Below are 18,999 nucleotides of genomic sequence, written 5' to 3' on the forward strand. Positions count from 1 at the left end.
TTCTCCTCCAGGCCCCTCCGCGCCGGCGGGCCCGGGGCTCGGCCGCCTCAGCCTGTCCGAATCCCGGCGGGGGGAAGGCGTGTGAGGGGGTGGGCGGCTCCTCGGCCCAAAATCACCCCTCTCATAGGACTTTCCACCGAGCTGGTGAGGGGTCTAGAGACCCCCTCAGCACTTCTTTTGACACAGCCCAGGGCTCGTTTGACCTTCTGGGCCGCGCTTTGCTGGTCGCTCGCCCTACAGCGGCTGTTCCAAAGCGGGGCAACCGGCCAAGGGCAATGTTGTGGTAAAGGGGAACGGACTGATTTCTGTATTCAGGCTCCTTGTAAGCCCGAGCGGCCGCTCTACCAGCGCCACTCACGGGGAGGCGGCGGGCGGAGGCGGGAGGAAAGGCCGCTGCTCGCCCTTCAGAGCCTCCCCCGCGTCCCGCCGCTTACCCCCCCCGGCGCTGCCCGGCCCCGCTGTGGTAAAGGCGAACGGACTGATTTCTGTATTCACGCTCCTTGTAAGCCCGAGCGCGGCCGCTGTACCAGCGCCCCTCACGGGGAGGCGGCGGGCGGAGGCGGGAGTCGAGCGTTCCCCTTGCCGGGACAGCGGCAAGAGGATTTTTGGCACCGGTGGCTCCAACTTCCAGGGCTTGGTTGTGGCTGAGCGTGTCTGTGCTCTGCGCATGGACGGCTGTGTGGAAATAGCCGCCCTAAATGGAAACGGTGCCTTCCTGCAGAGGAGGGAAAAGAGTTGTTAGGGTCTGAGAAACTCGCAATCATTTATTGTTATTTAGGCAGTTGTTCTATCACCTGATGACCCGTTCCCACGCGGGAAGGGGAATCAGGGAAAACCAAGGAAACAAGGGGGTTGAAATATAAATAGATTTAATAGAATAAGACTAAATAATTAATAACACTAAAGAGGCCGGGGCCGGCCGTTGGGAGCCGCCTCAGGCTGCCCGAATCCCGGCGGGGATAGTGCGTGTGAGGGGGTGGGCGGCTCCTCGGCCCAAAATCACCCACGGCGGTGTCGAGCGTTCCCCTTGCCGGGACAGCGGCAAGAGGATTTTTGGCACCGGTGGCTCCAACTTCCAGGGCTTGGTTGTGGCTGAGCGTGTCTGTGCTCTGCGCATGGACGGCTGTGTGGAAATAGCCGCCCTAAATGGAAACGGTGCCTTCCTGCAGAGGAGGGAAAAGAGTTGTTAGGGTCTGAGAAACTCGCAATCATTTATTGTTATTTAGGCAGTTGTTCTATCACCTGATGACCCGTTCCCACGCGGGAAGGGGAATCAGGGAAAACCAAGGAAACAAGGGGGTTGAAATATAAATAGATTTAATAGAATAAGACTAAATAATTAATAACACTAAAGAACCAATATTGATACTGATATAAAATACACACGGATTACACTCAGCCAGTGCTGTCAGCAGGAAGCTGTGTGCTCCCAGCAGGGACAGCCAATGTGGGACACCATGAGCCCTGCGGCTTCAGGAGGAAGGGAAGGGCTCAGGGGTCCGGCACCGGGGCAAGGAGTTCTCAGGATCACAGTCGTCAAGGGAAAGAGAACTCCTCAGCAAACTTTCTAATTTATATTGAATGTGACGTTCGTGGTATGAAATGATCCTGTTGGCAGCTCGGGTCAAGTGCCCAGGTCTTACTCCTCATCCCTACACCTGGCAAGGCTCAATAGCACTGAGACCTTGAAGCCCACATACCATAGCTGGCTAGAAAGTAAGTATTTTCACAAATTCAGGCACTAGAGTCTTCTGAAAGTGCACTTTTCCCAAACATTAGAAGATCAATTAGTTCTGTGTCACTCAAACCAGGACAAGAGTCAAGCTCAAAGGTAACATGTGAACTAACTGGGGAAGGGGCTGGAGAGAAACCAAATTGAAAAGGAAACAGTCCTTGAAATGGAGCAAAGCTTCTGCCCACCTTCTTCTGTTAGACAGTTAGACTGAGAACATGTTTTTCGTTGCCATGTTGCTCTAATGTGCTGGAGTGGCCACAAAGCATCATCCCAGCAAGCTCCTCCAATAGTGTGGATATTTCAGCCAGGTTTCTGAAGGATAGGAGCTTGAATCATGCCACCAAACTGTCCCGTTACCTCCCATCCCTACCTTCCCACAACTGCTGAACATGCTGCCCTTTGGACCAAGTCTGGTCACAAGAGAGAGAGATCCCCAAGACAGTTTCAACAGCTTTTACAAAAACAGGAGAAGGACAATAAAACCCCAAAGCAATGCCCCAGCTCCTCGGAAGGCTTGGGCTCACATCCCTGCAGATCGAGCTCAGGTCCTTATGGAAGGGCTTTTTTATTTTCTAGTGCCGTTCAGTTTCGCCATATAATTTTCTTCTTTCCCTGACACCCAATTTGCTTTTCTTTGTCAGAGGGCTGCGTAGAAATTTTCCGGTCTGGCTTAGCATCACTTTACTGGGGAAGCGGTGTCAGCGAGTGTGAGTTTCCCCTCCTAGCAAAATGAGAGATGCTGTTTTGAAGAGCTGTGCTGAAGCATGAAAGTGACCTGCGCTCAACTCCCCTCCCCTCTGCAATCTTGCGTGCTAGTCATGGGCGATACCACTTGAATCTGACATAACGTGATAACAAAGACAGATTTCCTGGTATCACCAGCAGCATGATAGCGTTAACCCCTTTCAGTGTAGGTCCAGTGAACTGTGTGTGGCAGAGGCTCTTGCTTTTCCCTCCCGCCTCTCCTCCTGCCAATCTTATCTCCACGGTGATCTCTTCCTCATGGAGGATGAAACCATAGAATCGTAGAATGGTCGGGGTTGGAAGGGACCTTAAAGATCATCTAGTTCCAACCCCCTGCCATGGGCAGGGACACCTCCCACTAGAGCAGGTTGCTCAAAGCCCCATCCAGCCTGGCCTTGAACACTTCCAGGGATGGGGCATCCACAGCTTCTCTGGGCAAGCTGTTCCAGTGTGTCACCAACCTCACAGCAAAGAATTTCTTCCTAATATCTAGTCGTAATGGCAGGAGGTGGTGGAGAACCGCCTGAGACTTGGTCTCCTGCCCCTCTTTTACCTCTATAGGGACATGGGATTTCCTCTATGTCACCTCTCTTGTCTTTTTCCTTTCTGATTGCAAGACTCCCAGGTGCACAAAATGCTCTTCTTCCCCACTTTGCTGTGATGAGGGCATCCAGCAGCAAGGAAGAAAGGAGATGTGTGGTCCCTGGCAGACCCTCTTGGCCATTGTCTCTCAGTGGCTCCCTGTGCCGGCTTGGGGAGGATGAGAGCAGGGGTACAGCCAGACAGGGGCAGACCCCCCAAAAGGTGGATCACCCTTGCAGCGATGGCATTTAGTGCTGCAATGTCAGGTGGAGGCGGGACAGCGTGGTGACAGCAGATCAGCAGAAGTCCGAACACGCTTTTGTCAGCTCTAGTAGTTGAGCATCGGTTTTGCATAAACCATTGTTGGAAAGCCAAGGGTAACCCGGCCTGCTCATTGCCAAATGACATGTGTAAATGATCATAGGAACACGGGGAGGTCAATTAAATCCCATTACCCTCTTTTCCCTTCTATATTCTGGGAAAAATACTATTCATCTGTCTTGCGCTTTTAAAATTGGAAGCCTTTTAAAGATGCTATGTTTTCCATGAATTGGATTAAGCCAGTGCAACCTTTTCCAGGATGCCCTGAAGCTATTTATGGGCCCAACTCCCACTGACATCCTCCAGAGTTAAGCACCCAGGTGCTTATGAGGAGCATTTCAGGTGGCACTGGGCATCCACAGGCAGGCCACCAAATGGGGCCCATGGTACTGTCAGCCTCTTTGCCTGAGACCTTGTATTTCTTACTGTAGTTTGGAAAGCTGACATGGACCCTGTGTCACTGTGCCAGGCAGGCCCCTCATCCTCCACCGCTGCTGAGGCTGTGAGGTATGTGGTAGCACTTGGCTCCCTGGTGAAGCAGGTGCCAGGGACATGTGTGCCTAGCCTGATGTTGCCTGCAGCTCCTACCTGTCTCATGTGCACCTACCTCTTGGGAAAAGAACTGTCCTGGCCTGCTGCTCCACACAGAGCCAACAACGTGCCCACATGCAGAGATGCAGCTGTTGGGCCAATTTGGCTCCTCCCGTAGGAGGAGGAGAACCCAAGGAAGAACCTGCTTTCCAGCAACAAGAAAGTCTTGGGGAACCTGCACCAACACTATATTGATCTACGAATAGAACTAAGCCAGCAAACACTGAATAGCTTTCACGGGTGAAAAATGAATTTTCTGATGTCTGTTCATTGCACCATTATGTTTAACAAAATTGCAGTGTAGGTCATGGCCCAGCAGTGCACAGTGTTTTAATCCACCATAAATCCATCATCCTGAGCCTCAGCATTACGCGAGATGGAAAGTAGGTTTTGGTGAAAATGGATTGAATAGCCCTGGTATATCTACACAAGATCATTTTGTCAAGAAAACCTCTCTCTGCAGTCTTGAAGGGCCTGAAGCACCCCAGCTCCCCTTTCTCAACCGCCTCAAAAGCACATCTTGGGCAGCCGCTTCCTTCTCCTGGGGAGGCCTGAGAGCCCCTGCTACCACCATCCTATTGAACCAGGGGAAATCCTTGGCCTTATGCATGCGGATCTTCCCCAGGTTACAGGGAAGCTCCTCATGAAGGGTAAAGACCCCTTGCCTGTCCCAACCCCCTCATCAGAGATGCTCATTAGAGGTTGCTTGTCCAAGCCTGGTTCTCCACCTTTGAAATCAAACCTTTCCTTTCCCCCAGTGAGCCATTGGTGAGCATCACCAACAGGAACAGGAAAGTCAAAAAAGGGAGAAAGATCTGGAAAAAATGAAGGGCCGGAAGCTAAGGTGAAGCTGCAGGGAGCTATGAGAGCAGGTCCAGCCATAAATCAAAGAAAATGGTCAATAAATGGCATCAAGTATGGGAGGCCTGTCTCCAGACATCAGGAGAACATTACACTGAGTGCTTGTTGCCATCCAGTTCGGACGCTGTTAAGTTCTGTGCAACTTGGAGAAGATTACCAAGAAATGTATGTGTGGAGTCGCTGGAATTCAGGAAAGTAAAAATGTTTCCGTGCTGGGAAGCAGCACACACCCTGTGTGCTCCATACACTGTCTAGGAGAAATTAGAGGGGAAAAAAACATGGGGAAGACAGCTGGGAGACGGAGTTTGAAGAAGGTTTGAAGCAAAGAGATGTGCTCACCAGTACTCCAGGCAGGAGCAGGTGATCTGTCACAAAAAGTGGTGTGGTTTCAGTATTGGCTTTTTTCTTCACTCTTTATACGTCCTCACAGTTCGTTTGCTGCCATACGTTGAGCAGATGTTTCCACCAGAGTGGGACTGTTTTCTGAGCATTACACAGTCACTTTGTGATGAAGGACACACAGGAATGGTTCAAGATGCTCTCCCCTGCGTGTGTCACATTGGGCTTGCTGATGAGGTGCCCGCTCTGCTGCTGGGGAGGGGGGTCCCAGCACTCTCCCCCAGAGCGGAGCCTGCCAGTGGTGCCGATGCCACTCCTGGGGAAGGATGTGGTGCTGTGTGTGGGCACCAACTCCAACCTGATGGGGCTTATCCCTCCGGACGCTCTCCATGCTCGAGGAGAGGGACTCGGTGACAACAACTCCTTCCTGAACCACCGTCTGCAGGAGCATGTCCTTTCCCTGAGTACAGGCAGAGCTTGGGTAAAATAACCTTAAACATTTAGCGTGGGTGCCAGGTGAAGGTGTGAGCGGGGGAATTCCCTACCTTATGTGGTGCCAGAGAGCCTCTGCTGCCAGCGTGCTGCTGGTTTTACTTAACAAGAGACAGGCCACGCTGTACTTCAGAAGCAGGAATGTAACAGACATGGAGATGTTTGGAGCAAATTTATTAAAATAATAAGTAAGTAAATAAATAAAATCCATCATGATGGGTTTCTCACACGAAATGCCGTCAAGCTGTGAGAGGGAAATGGGGATGCTGGGAGAAAAGTGATGCTTTCTTGGCGCTGTTGTTTTGACAGATTTCGAAACCCAAAACATTCCGTGTGTCTTATAGCTGATTATATAAAAACAGTTGTTGGTATTTATATACTCTCTGCTTTTATTTCAAAGTCCCCTCTCCCCATCTATTTGATAGTGCTTTCACCTTTATGGGGGTTCATTAAACACTCTTTGCTGCAGGGTGCTCTGAAAGCCAGCAGATAATCTGCAGGCTGTTGACACCGTAATACCGCGACGGTTTGTGTGCCATTAAGATGGCAATGTTCATCTATAGAACCTGAACTCAATACGTTGTGTCAGTGTACAGTATAGATCCCTTAATCCATAGACTATTATTAAAATAGTGGATTAAGGAGTTGTTTGGGATCAGAGCACGCTGTATATGTAACAAAACAGTTTAGCTGAGATTAGTATTTATTACTCAATGCAAAAATTGATTGAAGGAGTCACAGATGCTGATAATACCACAGTTTGTATTTGATCACTAAATTGCTGTCTTTTTGCCGTTCGAGTTCTTGTTAAGACTTGAGAATAAAATAATCACCTTGTGCAAAAAAGTAAAAACGGAATAACTCACGCAAGCCTGTTATTAATGAAAATATTTTAACTCCATACAAATATAAAATATGATATTTAGATGGTTTAAAATGCATTGTATAAGAATGTGCACGGAAAGGACAATCCAGAGATCTGAAATAATAACTTGTCAATTTTTGTTTTTTTTTTTAAAAAGAGTTCACAAGCTGTTATACAGATCAATGTCAATTTAATCTAACCCAAAACGTACTGGAAACCAGAAGCATTTTTTCCATACAGTTTTCTTCTCTCAACAGTCTTTCTGAATTTGTCAGAAGGGGAAGTTTTATTCAACCGTGTGGTAAAGTCCAACTGAGTAAGATAGTGGCAGTTTTACAGACTTATCTTTAATGCAACAGAAGGTTGTCAACAAGCCTTTTCGGTGACATCTCCACATGAGCATGGCGAGCAGATGATTTGAGGATTACCAGGCTGCTGGACAGGTCAGCTGGCATCTTAAAAATCTCTTCTATAAAGGACCAAATCTGCAGCCAGAAGCTGTTTACTGGCTGGAAAGGGGGAGGGAAACGGGGTTTGTTTAAAAGGCAGAGACCCTCGGGTTTATTTGTTTGTGTGTCTGCCATAGATGGCTGTCTTTAAAGCTCGCTCTGTGTACCAGAGAGCTGAACTCTGGTTGACACTTGTTTTCAAGCAAACTAGTAGGCAAAGTAAAATTTCAGTAGGGAAGTACCAACATGAAAAGAAAAAAAATGTGTACAGATATTGTGTAATATTTACTAAAAGGTAAGTTGAACAGAGTAATTTTTTTCCAAGGTAGATCGTATTTGTACCAAATTGCAGTTATACTGCAAGTCAGATAAAAAAAAACGTTTCTGATCCCAATTAGAATTTGTTTCTAAATCCAATAAGGGTTTTGTAGTTTGTTTGTTTTGGCTTTTTTAAGTCCTGTTGTTGCTAGTCCAGCTCCCTGTTGTACTTTACAGAAGAGTTTGGGTACTTCTGAATGGAGCTTCAGACACCTCCATAGCAAACAAATTAAACTCCTTCTGTAAGCGTGCCTGTGCAGGAGGTTTCTCTTCCATGGCCTATCTGTCAGCTGATGGTATCTGTTGGTTTTCAGCTCTACTTTCTACATTTGTATAGCTCCTGGATGTATGATGCTGTGGTTTGTAAGAAGCTTATGAAACCCCGTGCAGGAGAGCACAGCAAATGGAGTTGGCACAAGGCAGCCACAGAGGCATCCCAGATCCTGAATTGAAGGATCTGCTGATTTTGTCATCCATGTTGATTACCCCCAACAGGTAGACACAGCCCCCACATCTCAGTAGCCTCACAGTGACTGATGTTCCAGGAGTATGGTGGAGATACACTTTCCATTTAACCTTCAGATTTATGACTGACGTGGCACGAAAAGCAGTGGTTGTCACAATGATTTTAATGACATGTAAACATCTTCTGCCATCAGCTAGATCAGAATGTCAGTCGTTTCACAAAGATCACCAAATGGCTATCACATTTGGTTAGGAAATTTGTTCTCTAACAATTTGGGCTACTTTTGGATCAGCCAAGGACTGAAAAACTTCCCACCTTAAAGCCCAGCATTGGAGAGTGACTGCAACTTCAATGCAAGCAGAAGAATGCTAGCAGAGGCAGAAACGTGCCAGCTAGACACCTCCCGTATCTCACATCTTCTTTACAGGGAAAAGAGAGTTGTGCTTTAAGTAAAGCAATGCAGAGATTTTGTTTCAGGTGGATTTGCATCCATTCTGGTCATAAATGACCTACTGCTACCTGCAGGACCTCCTGAACTGCTTGTGACTTGAGAGAACGGACTGTAACAACTGTTCCCAAAGGTCTTCACGTTGAAATCAGCCGGTTTAAGTAGGAGATCTTGGCTAACCTACTGTGTTTGAACTGAAATTACCTCAGGGTGGTCTCACAAACATTTCAGCCTGCAAAACAGGAATATAGTCTCTGACATACCACCTTTGGGAGCAAAGGCCCCCAGCCTGGCCTCACAGGACACAGCCACGACTGGAACAGGACCCAGATTTCAGACTCTGAGTAAAACGTCAGTTTTACCAATTTAGCAAATGGTTAAATATTCTCAAAGACAGAATATTTACCAATATACCTATTAGACTGAAAAACTGGATTGGAAGACCCGTACTTCTTCTTGTGCCAATAACCCAACTGACTATACAGAAAACTTGGCTAACTGAGTACATCGTGCTTACAGAATAAGCCCACAGCTCAGTTACGCTTGACAGAAATACTTTTGACATGGAGGTGTAATTCGTTGTTTAGAATCACTGAAATGTATTTCATAGCTGTGATTCTCTGGCATCCACCCCAGAGGAGTAGCCGTGCTGCTTATCCGGCTGCCGGAGGCACAGAGAATCCACCGTAGAAACAGAAGGGCTGAGCTTAAGAGGTGACAAATTTCGTCAAATTTTGGAATGTGTTTATATCACACAGGAATTCCCTACATATATGTCACATTAGCCTGGCATTTCCTGTTTATATTTTTTAGTTTCACTTTCCCAGTTTAAATCCATTCAAATAACTCCATCGCAGACCTTGTTTTTTGCCTTCGAAAACCCACTGCCATATGGAGGAAACATTAAAATTATTGGATCCCAAGTAAAAACAAAAGCAGCTTAGTGTTAGTGCAAGAGGCTTAAATCGAGACAATTAAACCTAAGTTCAACTGAAAGTAAAAATTACAAATAATTTTGGCCGGTAGTGGTATACCATACACTACACAGAAAGCCAGTATTATCCATGGTGGAAGCACATGGTCTTCAAAAAAAGATCATCATCTTCAGAAATACTGAAATGAAGTTCTAAGAGAAAAATGTCCGTTAAGGATACAAGAAAAAAAATCTCTAGCAGGAGTGTTTTTGAGAAGAGAGTGCCTTCCAGAATTTCACCAGGGGAAGGCCCACTGCTAGGCAACCAAGTGGTCTTCTTTGGCTACCATGTCGTGAAGAAGGTCATGGGGTGTTTTCAGCAGGGACAGGACCCAGGATAATCCTTCTGCAGCCCAGCTTTCCTCTGCTGTTTGTTATTTTAATGCTGTGGTTTATACTTAGTGCTGCTGTGAGTGACAGCTACTAGGACAGCCACCTGTGTATCTCCCAGATAACGATGCTTGGCCTGATTAACCATCATGGCACTGGGTTATTTAGAAGTAGCCTTTGGTTGCTCAGTTTTTAACAGAATAGTTGAAAGTGAGACTGCTGCGCTTGGTGACCATAGCATGAATTTAATCTCTTCCACGTGTACAAATCTTGTCAGTATTTATTTATCGGAAAAAACCTGGCCCCTCAAAAATGCTAAATTTTTGAAGTTTAATTGGTAGTGTTACCAACTGGATGACAACAATTCTTGATCCTTTACTACAGACTTCCACGCTGCTTCCCAAAGGCCACTAGGTGTTAATCAGTAACACTGACCTGCAGGTTCTAACCAAAAATTTGGCAGGCAGCCCTGGGGGTTTCTGTGATGATAAGCAACAGCTGACAGCTGAGGAGGGAAAAAAAAAAACCCAAAAACACCCCTGAAAAACTCCTCTCAGGGTAGACAGGGAGATGATGGAACAAACTGCCCAAAGTTATAATGAAAGGGATGGGTTATAATTTTTCACAATTTAATCCTTCAGCTGTGTTAAAAAAGAAAAGGAAAAAATACATCTTTGCACCCACACAAACAAATGTGAAAGGCTGGAACACGTCCATACCAAACCAGGACCCCTGGCTCATGCTATGTGTGGGAAGCCTGGCCTCTCCCAAGGCAGGCTGACCTTCTGTGCTCCTGCCAGCCACCACGCTTGGCACCTCATGGAGACCTACAGCCAACACCTGCCACCGGTGTAGCTTGGGATCTGTTGGCCTTGGCTGCTTTGCAAGTGTCAGCTCAGCCTCTGAAATTAAAATGGCTTTTCTACACGTAGCCCCTGGTAGGAGCATCAAGCCTGGCATGAGCTTGATGCCAGGTGGTGCTTCTCCACAAGGTGGAGCTTCTGAATTTTAGGGATATCATGGTTTCAGCTGGGATGGAGTTAGCTTTCTTGCTAGCAGCTGGTGTGAGGGTGTGTTTTGCGTTCAGGGTGAGAGCAGGGTCGATGGTGCACTGATGTTTTTGGTTGTTGCTAAGTGGTCAAGGCCTTTTCTGCTCCTCACACTGCCCTGTGAGGGAGTAGACTGGGAGAGCACAAGAAGTTGAGAGGAGACCCAGCCAGGACAGCTGACTCCAACTGACCAAAGGGACATTCCATGACAAATGACATGGTGCTCAGTGTATAAAGCTGGGGGAAGAAGAAGGAAGGGGGGGAGGGGATGGACCTTCAGAGTTATGGCATTTGTCTTCCTAATAACCATTACAGGTGATGGAGCCCTGTTCTCCTGGAGATAGCTGAACACCAGCCTGCCCGTGGGAAGTGGTGAATGAGTTCCTTATTTGCTTTTCCTGTGTGCATGGCTTTTACTCTCCCTATTAAACTGTCTTCATCTCAACCCATGGGTTTTTCCTCACTTTTACTCTTCCCATTCTCTCCCCCATCCCAGCTGGGAGGAGTGAGCGAGCAGCTCCTAGTTGCTGACTGGGGTTAAACCACGACAAGGGAGCAGCAAAGGGCAGGAGGCCCTGTCTGCACTGGTGGGGATGTTGGGAGGGGGAAGTTTGCTGCTGTTGCACCCAAGGAGGGGCTGAAAGAGAGAGAAGGCCAAATAGGTCCCGAAAATCTGAAACATTGTCAGATTGCAGCCTCACAGAAAAGCAGAGCTTGGTGGGGCCAAGGGGATGGTCTGAGGCTCCTTGCTATCTTCAGGGATCTGTAACTCAGGGAGGCAACAGAGCTGCGTAACACCATGCCCGTGATGGAGGGTCAGCACTGCACAGTCGTCTTGCCCAAGCTGGGTTATGACAGTACTTCTTCTTTTTGATACCATTAATAAGAATGAAGTTCTTTAACAACAGCTTCTGCATCATGACTTTCCAGAAATGCATAATTCCTTGATATTCCCAATAAATTTGCCAAAACCCAACAAGAACATTCATTTGCACCAATAAAACGATTTTAAGATGCTGCAAAGTTTGAATTTTATTAAGTCCTGAAATTATCCCAGGTCCTTTCCCCTTTCATTCCAGCCAACTCAGATTTTCCTGTGGAGCCTAACTGCAGTAAACGGAACCCTTTTATTGACTCCTGTAAGCTTTCTATTTGTTTGTTCTTCCATGAACTTCTTTCGGTGTGGCTGACCCTGACCCAGATGGATTTCTGCTAGATACTGTATACAAACTAGTCAGTAGTGCTGCAGCTTTCTCTGGATTTACTCAGGCTGCGAGAGTCAAAGTTGATTAAAAGTGCAAAAGGGAGTTATTTGTCTTTGCTGTCATCTGCTTGCAGCCCTAGAACTCTTAACAATTTTTCCACCATGCCCTTTTCTGTTTCCTACTTATCCCCTTTTTCCTTGGCAGTGTTTTCACTGAGGACTGTCGGACTGTCTCTCTCTGTAGGGGCTCCTGCTGGGTATTTGCTTGTTTGGACATTGTGCACTGGGACTCCTCTTACAGCACACAGAAGCGTATTTCTGCATCAAATGACATGGCAGGTGGCTCGCTCAGGTCATTTTACCAGCAATCCTCTGCAGTATCAGGCATGAGTGGGACAGGAGAACACGGAGATTGCAAGTTCTGTCCCATTCTGTCCATCAACAGTCTTCACAAACCTCTGTGGGTAACGCTGTTTCAAAAGACAGAAAGATAGACATATTGGCCCTAAAATAATCCACTGGTCAAGAAAATCTCTGGGGATTTAGAGTCATGCTCCTAATCTGCCTAAATTTGTCTGCCGGTCTTGCTCTCTTCAGAAATTCAGTTCTGGATCTAAGATGTCTCTTCCAGCAAAACCCCTGCTTGGAGCTGGTAACAGACTGATAGAAAAGGACAGGGTTTCATAAACCAGCATTTTCCTGGTGCATGAATCAATTCTTTGTTTGGGCTTTGCCCCTCCTGGGTCTGGATACTGTCCTTCTGGAAGGGAGGGAAGGCTCTTCTTTGCCCTCTGCAATTTTTGTTCAGTTAACTATGGTCACCCGTGCTTTCTGGGACAAGCAGTAAATTTAGGGCCACCCGCTGCTTCCCTTTGCTTTGCCCTCCACCTGCCTCGGGGCTGCACTGCTCCGACATTATGCAGCAGGAGAACATGCATAATCGTGTCATTTAGCTCTGTTGCTGTCACTACAGCCCGGGGACAGGAGGACATGGGTGACAGAACAAAACATCCATTTCTTCTCTGCTGTCTCGCTGGCCTTCCTGCAGTGGGCAGGGACGAGCAGTTTCTAGGGGAAGAGTGGCTGGGACTCCTCGGGAGAACCTGCAGAAAAGAGTAGAAACCAGGACTGACCCCCGTTGGCTCCTTTTTGTAGCTCCTAAGCAAGGCTGGAGAAGCAAGGTCACAGTCCTACTGACCCTTGTATCCTTGGGCCATGAAAGGAGAGAATGGGCTTCCTTGCCAGCCCAATGACTTAGAGAATCATAGACTGGTTAGGGTTGGAAGGGACCTCAAGGATCATCTAGTTCCAACCCCCCTGCCATGGGCAGGGACACCTCCCACTAGAGCAGGTTGCTCAAGGCCCCATCCAGCCTGGCCTTGAACACTGCCAGGGATGGGGCATCCACAGCTTCCCTGGGCAACCTGTTCCAGTGTCTCACCACCCTCATAGTGAAAAATTTCTTCCTGAGATCTAATCTGAATCTTTTTTCTTCCAATTTAAAACCGTTTCCCCTTGTCCTATCATTACCCTTCCTGGCAAAGAGTCCCTCCCCAGCTCTTCTATAGGCACCCTTCAGGTATTGAAAGGCCGCTATAAGGTCTCCCCGGAGCCTTCTCTTCTCCAGGCTGAACAATCCCAGCTCCCTCAGCCTGTCTTCATAGGAGAGGTGCTCCATCCCTCTGATCATCTTCATGGCCCTCCACTGCACCTGTTCCAGCCGGTCCATGTCCTTTCTGTGTTGAGGACTTCCTCAGGTCGTGTCCCTGAATCACTCATTCCTGGTACGCCCGAAGGCAGGAGCAGAACGTGACCCACCTGGCTTCACTGTCTTCCACCAAATGAGGAGCTTGCTCATCTTCATCCCCACCGAGGAGAAGCGGAGGCCGGGCTGCATGTGCCTGCCCTCCTGGCAGGTCACCACGTGCACTGCCCCCTCCTTGCACAGGAGCAGCCCAGGCAGTTTGTTCTGTGGTTTTACAGACCTCACCTGGACAGGCGATTGTCAGTGAGTCAAAAGAGAGCCAGGGAAAGCTGGGAGAAGTATCAGGAGGAATGTTTTCTCTACTTTAATAATAGAGAAGAAAATTAAAAATAAATCTACTGTCTTCTTGACTTGATATGATCAAAGGAAATCAAAACCAAACAACTCCCTGAAAACAAGCAAAGAAAAACCAAAAAAACCCACCCCAAAGCCAAAGTAAATCTCCCACCAGCAGTAGCAAAACAGCGGTCGTGCTGAACCGTTCAACAGCAAGGGCTTGACACTATCCAAAGTATGAAGATGGGACACAGCCTTCGGCCCTTCTCACCCCCCAAGGCTGGCCAGGATTTCAGGAGGCTCTGTGGGGCACCCTCCACAGCACCACATTTTTTAGTCAACCTAGAAAAAGTGTTTGGAGGTACGAGAGTGGGTGCCTCATTGAGAACAGGAACCTGTATCCCTGAAATACAGTTTATTTTTGAAGGACCTATACCACGTGCCCATACCAGATGCAGGAGGCACATTTTTAACATCTTCAGGGATAAATTATTTGTATGATTACTGTTACTGCTCTTCACTTTCTACTTTAATAATAGAGAAGAAAATTAAAAATAAATCTACTGTCTTCTTGACTTGATATGATCAAAGGAAATGAAAACCAAACAACTCCCTGAAAACAAGCAAAGAAAAACCAAAAAAACCCAAACACACCAAAGCCAAAGTAAATCTCCCACCAGCAGTAGCAAAACAGCGGTCGTGCTGAACCGTTCAACAGCAAGGGCTTGACACTATTGAAAGTATGAAGATGGGACACAGCCTTCGGCCCTTCTCACCCCCCAGGCTGGCCAGGATTTCAGGAGGCTCTGTGGGGCACCCTCCACAGCACCACATTTTTTAGTCAACCTAGAAAAAGTGTTTGGAGGTACGAGAGTGGGTGCCTCATTGAGAACAGGAACCTGTATCCCTGAAATACAGTTTATTTTTGAAGGACCTATACCACGTGCCCATACCAGATGCAGGAGGCACATTTTTAACATCTTCAGGGATAAATTATTTGTATGATTACTGTTACTGCTCTTCACTTTGATTTTCAGTTGTCTACTTCCAGAAACTTTGAAACTAGCATATATATATGTGTATATATATATATTTAAAGATATAAGGTTAAGGATAAGCCACTCACCCAATAGTGTGCTTTGGTAACTCTCCCTCTCATATCCTGAACTCCGCTCCTGCGCCGCAGAAGGCTATAGGCGCTGTGGCCAGCAGGGGACGCTAAAACACCTCCCAGGGAAGGAAGAATTGAAACCCCATTTTTCACTGAAAGTGCCGGAATCCGGCAAGAATGTGCCATCACCCAAACGCCACAGGTTTCATTTGTCATCTCCCGGCACAGCTGATTTACAAGCAGTTAACTGCTCTCATCTCATCAGCGGTGAGTTCCAGGTGTTTCAAATAAGGAGAAAGAAAACGCACGGCGGCACCTATACGATAATCAACTGATAAATTAAGCCTCTCGGGAGTCCCTGAAGATTTATACTGTAGTCTGAAGTGTCATACGCTCATGTACCCAAAGCCAATATACGAGGCAATATGAGAAATATTTCAGGAGTCAGGTTTATGGAGACACTTAATAGCGATCTATTTATGTGTCTGGCATAAGGAGAAACAGCAGGATACTGAGAATGAAAAATGAAATTAGAGGTGAATTGTAGGAAACGGTGTCTCTGGGAGAAGACTTAGAATGTCTCAGCACAAGTAATCTTCTTTCCTATAAGAAAATACTTAGTAGTGATGAGCTCCAAGAGCAAGAGCTGGGAGTACTACCAGAAGTGAGAGGAGCTTTGGAAGGAACAGTAACTAAAAGGAAAAAAGGGATGGAAATGCAGAGATTAAATTGTTCTTTGCAGAATATGCATCATTCTCTAAATGATGATTAGTAAGTAACCCAAGGCAGCAAGCAGGGATGTGAGAGAGAACTAGCTTGGATGAACCCATCCTTTCAGAAGCAATAACTTTTAAAGAAAAATTATGAAGAGGAGATACCAATTCGCTTCTCAGAGACAGCTGTAAGGCAGAGGAAGAGGCCAGCATGCAACTTCATGGCAAAAAGTCACGGTCACGTGTATCCCACACCACCTAAGCTCATCAAAGTGCTAGCTCACACAATTTGACGTTTGGGGCAGCTGGAGCAGAAAAACTAAATCTAACACTGCAGTAATCAACCATCAAACACAAGAACTCCTACCAGCTCTTAAGGATTTACCATGCTTTGATGTGACTTAGTCCCTACCTGTAAAATCATAGAATCATAGAATTGTCCAGGCTGGAAGGGACCTCCAAAGGTCATCTAGTCCGACCTCCCCACAGTCAGCAGGGACACCCCCAAATAGACCAGGTTGCCCAGGGCCTCATCGAGCCTCACCTTGAATATCTCCAGGGATGGGGCCTCAACCACCTCCCTGGGCAACCTGTTCCAGTGCTCCACCACCCTCACAGTGAAGAGTAACAATAACTGAGTAACAATAACTCACCAAGCAACCGCAGATTTTGTTCATTGTGCACTGCTGAGGCAGGGAGGGTTGGCTCCCCAGCAATCCCACAGAACTTTGAAGAAACACTTAGCCATGATTTCACACTCCACTGACCAAGGTCAGACACACCAAACCCCCATCTCTCCTTTCCAAGGCCTCTCACTCCTCCCCTACCTTGCCTGAAGCACAGATGTCATCCAGCCTACTTTTCCTAATTTAGAGATTGGTAATTTTGCCTTTACTATTAGCAGTAAAATGACGTTTCTTATCCACAACATTTCACATTTTTGACTTGTACGTCACTTCAAACAGGAACTGATTTGTGTTTCCTGTCCCTTCAAACCGGTTATTCAGATCAGTGTAAATCTGACCATCTCCAACACCTGCCTGAATTCCATCCTGTCATGCCCCCTCTTCCTCACTCCTCTTCCAGACTTACTTTTCCTGAAGAAAATACAGGTACCACCCATGACAGAACTAAAGTACCCACTTCAAGCATTTTTCAAGCAATTGCAGAAAAATTCCAGTTACCTTCCTTCCACCTCAGTATCCAACAGCCAGGCAGCTCACCTACCTCTTCTCATCACCCCACACAGGACAGGCTTTCTCCTCCATCCACAAATACTGATGGACCTCTATGTGTTACCATCACTCAAGCCCCAAAGGGACAGTAAGCAGCATTATAGAAACATGGGAAGACATCTACAGGTTCCATAATGTCTACACCGACAAAAACCATCACCAAACCGTATCTCTAAGCATCACATCAACTCATCTTTTAAATACCTCCAGGGATGGTGACTCAACCACTTCCCTGGGCAGCCCATTCCAATGCTTAATAACGCTTGCAGTGAAGAAATTTTTCCTAATATCCAATCTAAATTTCCCCTGGTGTAACTTGGGTCCGTTACCTCTTGTCCTATTACATATTACTTGGGAGAAGAGACCAACCTTCACCTCTCTACACCCTCCTTTCAGGTAGCTGCAGAGAGCAAGAAGGTCTCCCCTCAGCCTCCTTTTCTCCAGGCTGAACAATCCCAGTTCTCTCAGCCGTTCCTCATAAGACTTGCTCTCCAGACCCCTCACCAGCTTTGTTCCCTTTCTCTGAACTCACTCCAGCACCTCAATGTCTTTCCCATAGTGACAGTCCCAAAACTGAACACAGTATTTGAGGTGGGGCCTCACCACTGCTGAGTAGAGGGGGAAACCATATGGGGTAACCAGCAAGCAGGAGAGTGTGCTAATGACCTCAGCCTTCCCCAGTCATCCCTCGGTGCCTTTTATGTGAAAATGGCACAAACCCCATGAAGACATTGCCCATGATGAGCTCACAGTCAACTAGTATTTGTGATATGGTTGCAAGACTCCAGCAAAGCAGCTGAGGGCACACAAGGTCTGTATGTCGGCAAAAATGTAAGAACTCTTCGGGTTGTTCAAACACAGCTAAGCATTTCATTAAGAAGTGAAGCTGCCAGGCTAAAGATGGACCAGGCGGCCTGCCGTGAGATGCAGCTTGCTGTAAAAGCTGCTTTTTTAAAATGTCTTCTTTCTTAGAGAAAGATAAACAAACCAAACCACTAACTCCCATATTATGTTTTCAAAACCCGGCTTGGACTGAGGATTACGTTCAGACTAAACTCGACAGTGACGGTCGCTTTTTTCGGAGTCTGAAGAACCAGTTTTTAAATTATTTGCCAGCCACCAAAAAGCTGGCACAAGGTCTGAAGCATCACATTTTGTCTAAATCTGCTCTGTCTTCATGCGGTTCAGCAATTTATTCCTACCTCTTAACCTTCCCATTAGTTTACATTTTCTCAGATACCTGTGCAATTAATGCATTTAAAGAAAATGTCTCATAGTACAGAAAGATCTTGGAAGGGGCCAGTATTTTTAAAGTTTAGACAAAAACCCAGGCCTCCCAAAAGATCTGAACAACAGATATGGCACACAGTACAGATCTGGATGCCCTAACACACACCAGAAGCTTAAATGTGACTAGAATTTTTTAAATTATCTGAGACAATAATGGAATTCAAGGGAGGGGACACCTTCAGAATAGCTCTTCTGTCAAATCCGTGATGTATTAAACTTTCTGGATTGTCCCAAGTACTGCTCACCCAAACATAACAATTTCAAATTCAAAACCCGCCCCAATTATCAAAAGGCAAGGCTGCTTGAAAAATTATGTATGCAGTAGGTTTAGATTCCAGAAGATAATGACACACTTCACAAACTGCCTTTAAAGGTGAAGATAAGATACTTGAGAAGCTGCCACGACTTCTCAACTAGGCTGTAGAAAAAAAGAAAAAAAAAGGGAGATACACAAAGCAGTTTCAAACCCATACACATACCACAGTCATTACCGCTAACTTCTATTAATCTGATTTTTAAACAGCAGTTGTAAATACATCACCAAAAAAAAAATCTGGTTTTGATCACCACACTGAAATTCTTGAGCACCTATTATATTCATATTTCAGTAACGGACAGCTGATTCATGTTTCTCAAACTAAGCATTCCCATTTGGGTAATAACTACCGATGATTTTAAGCAGTGACTAAACATACAGTAAGTGATCAAAAACCCAGGGATATTAAGAATACTCAATTTCATCCTTTTGAACACTTAAATCAAGCGCCACACTCCAGCTCGCTGCATTGGTAAAGAACAAATGCTTACCACACTCATCCTTTTCCTGTTTTGAAGATCAACCA

General features: G+C 46.4%; 1 protein-coding gene across 1 annotated transcript in view; it reads right to left on the reverse strand.

Moving 5' to 3' along the window:
* The window catches only part of CLYBL (citrate lyase beta like), a 179,889-nt gene extending 179,220 nt beyond the window's left edge, over positions 1-669 (reverse strand). The window contains exon 1 of the mRNA XM_014944090.1: positions 359-669. Coding sequence (XP_014799576.1) covers positions 359-669 — 311 coding nt within the window. The remainder of the gene's footprint in view (positions 1-358) is intronic.
* Between the last annotated feature and the right edge of the window lie 18,330 nt (positions 670-18,999).

Source organism: Calidris pugnax, unplaced genomic scaffold, assembly GCF_001431845.1.
Source record: "Calidris pugnax isolate Ruff unplaced genomic scaffold, ASM143184v1 scaffold69, whole genome shotgun sequence".
In the NCBI taxonomy this organism is placed as follows: domain Eukaryota; kingdom Metazoa; phylum Chordata; class Aves; order Charadriiformes; family Scolopacidae; genus Calidris; species Calidris pugnax.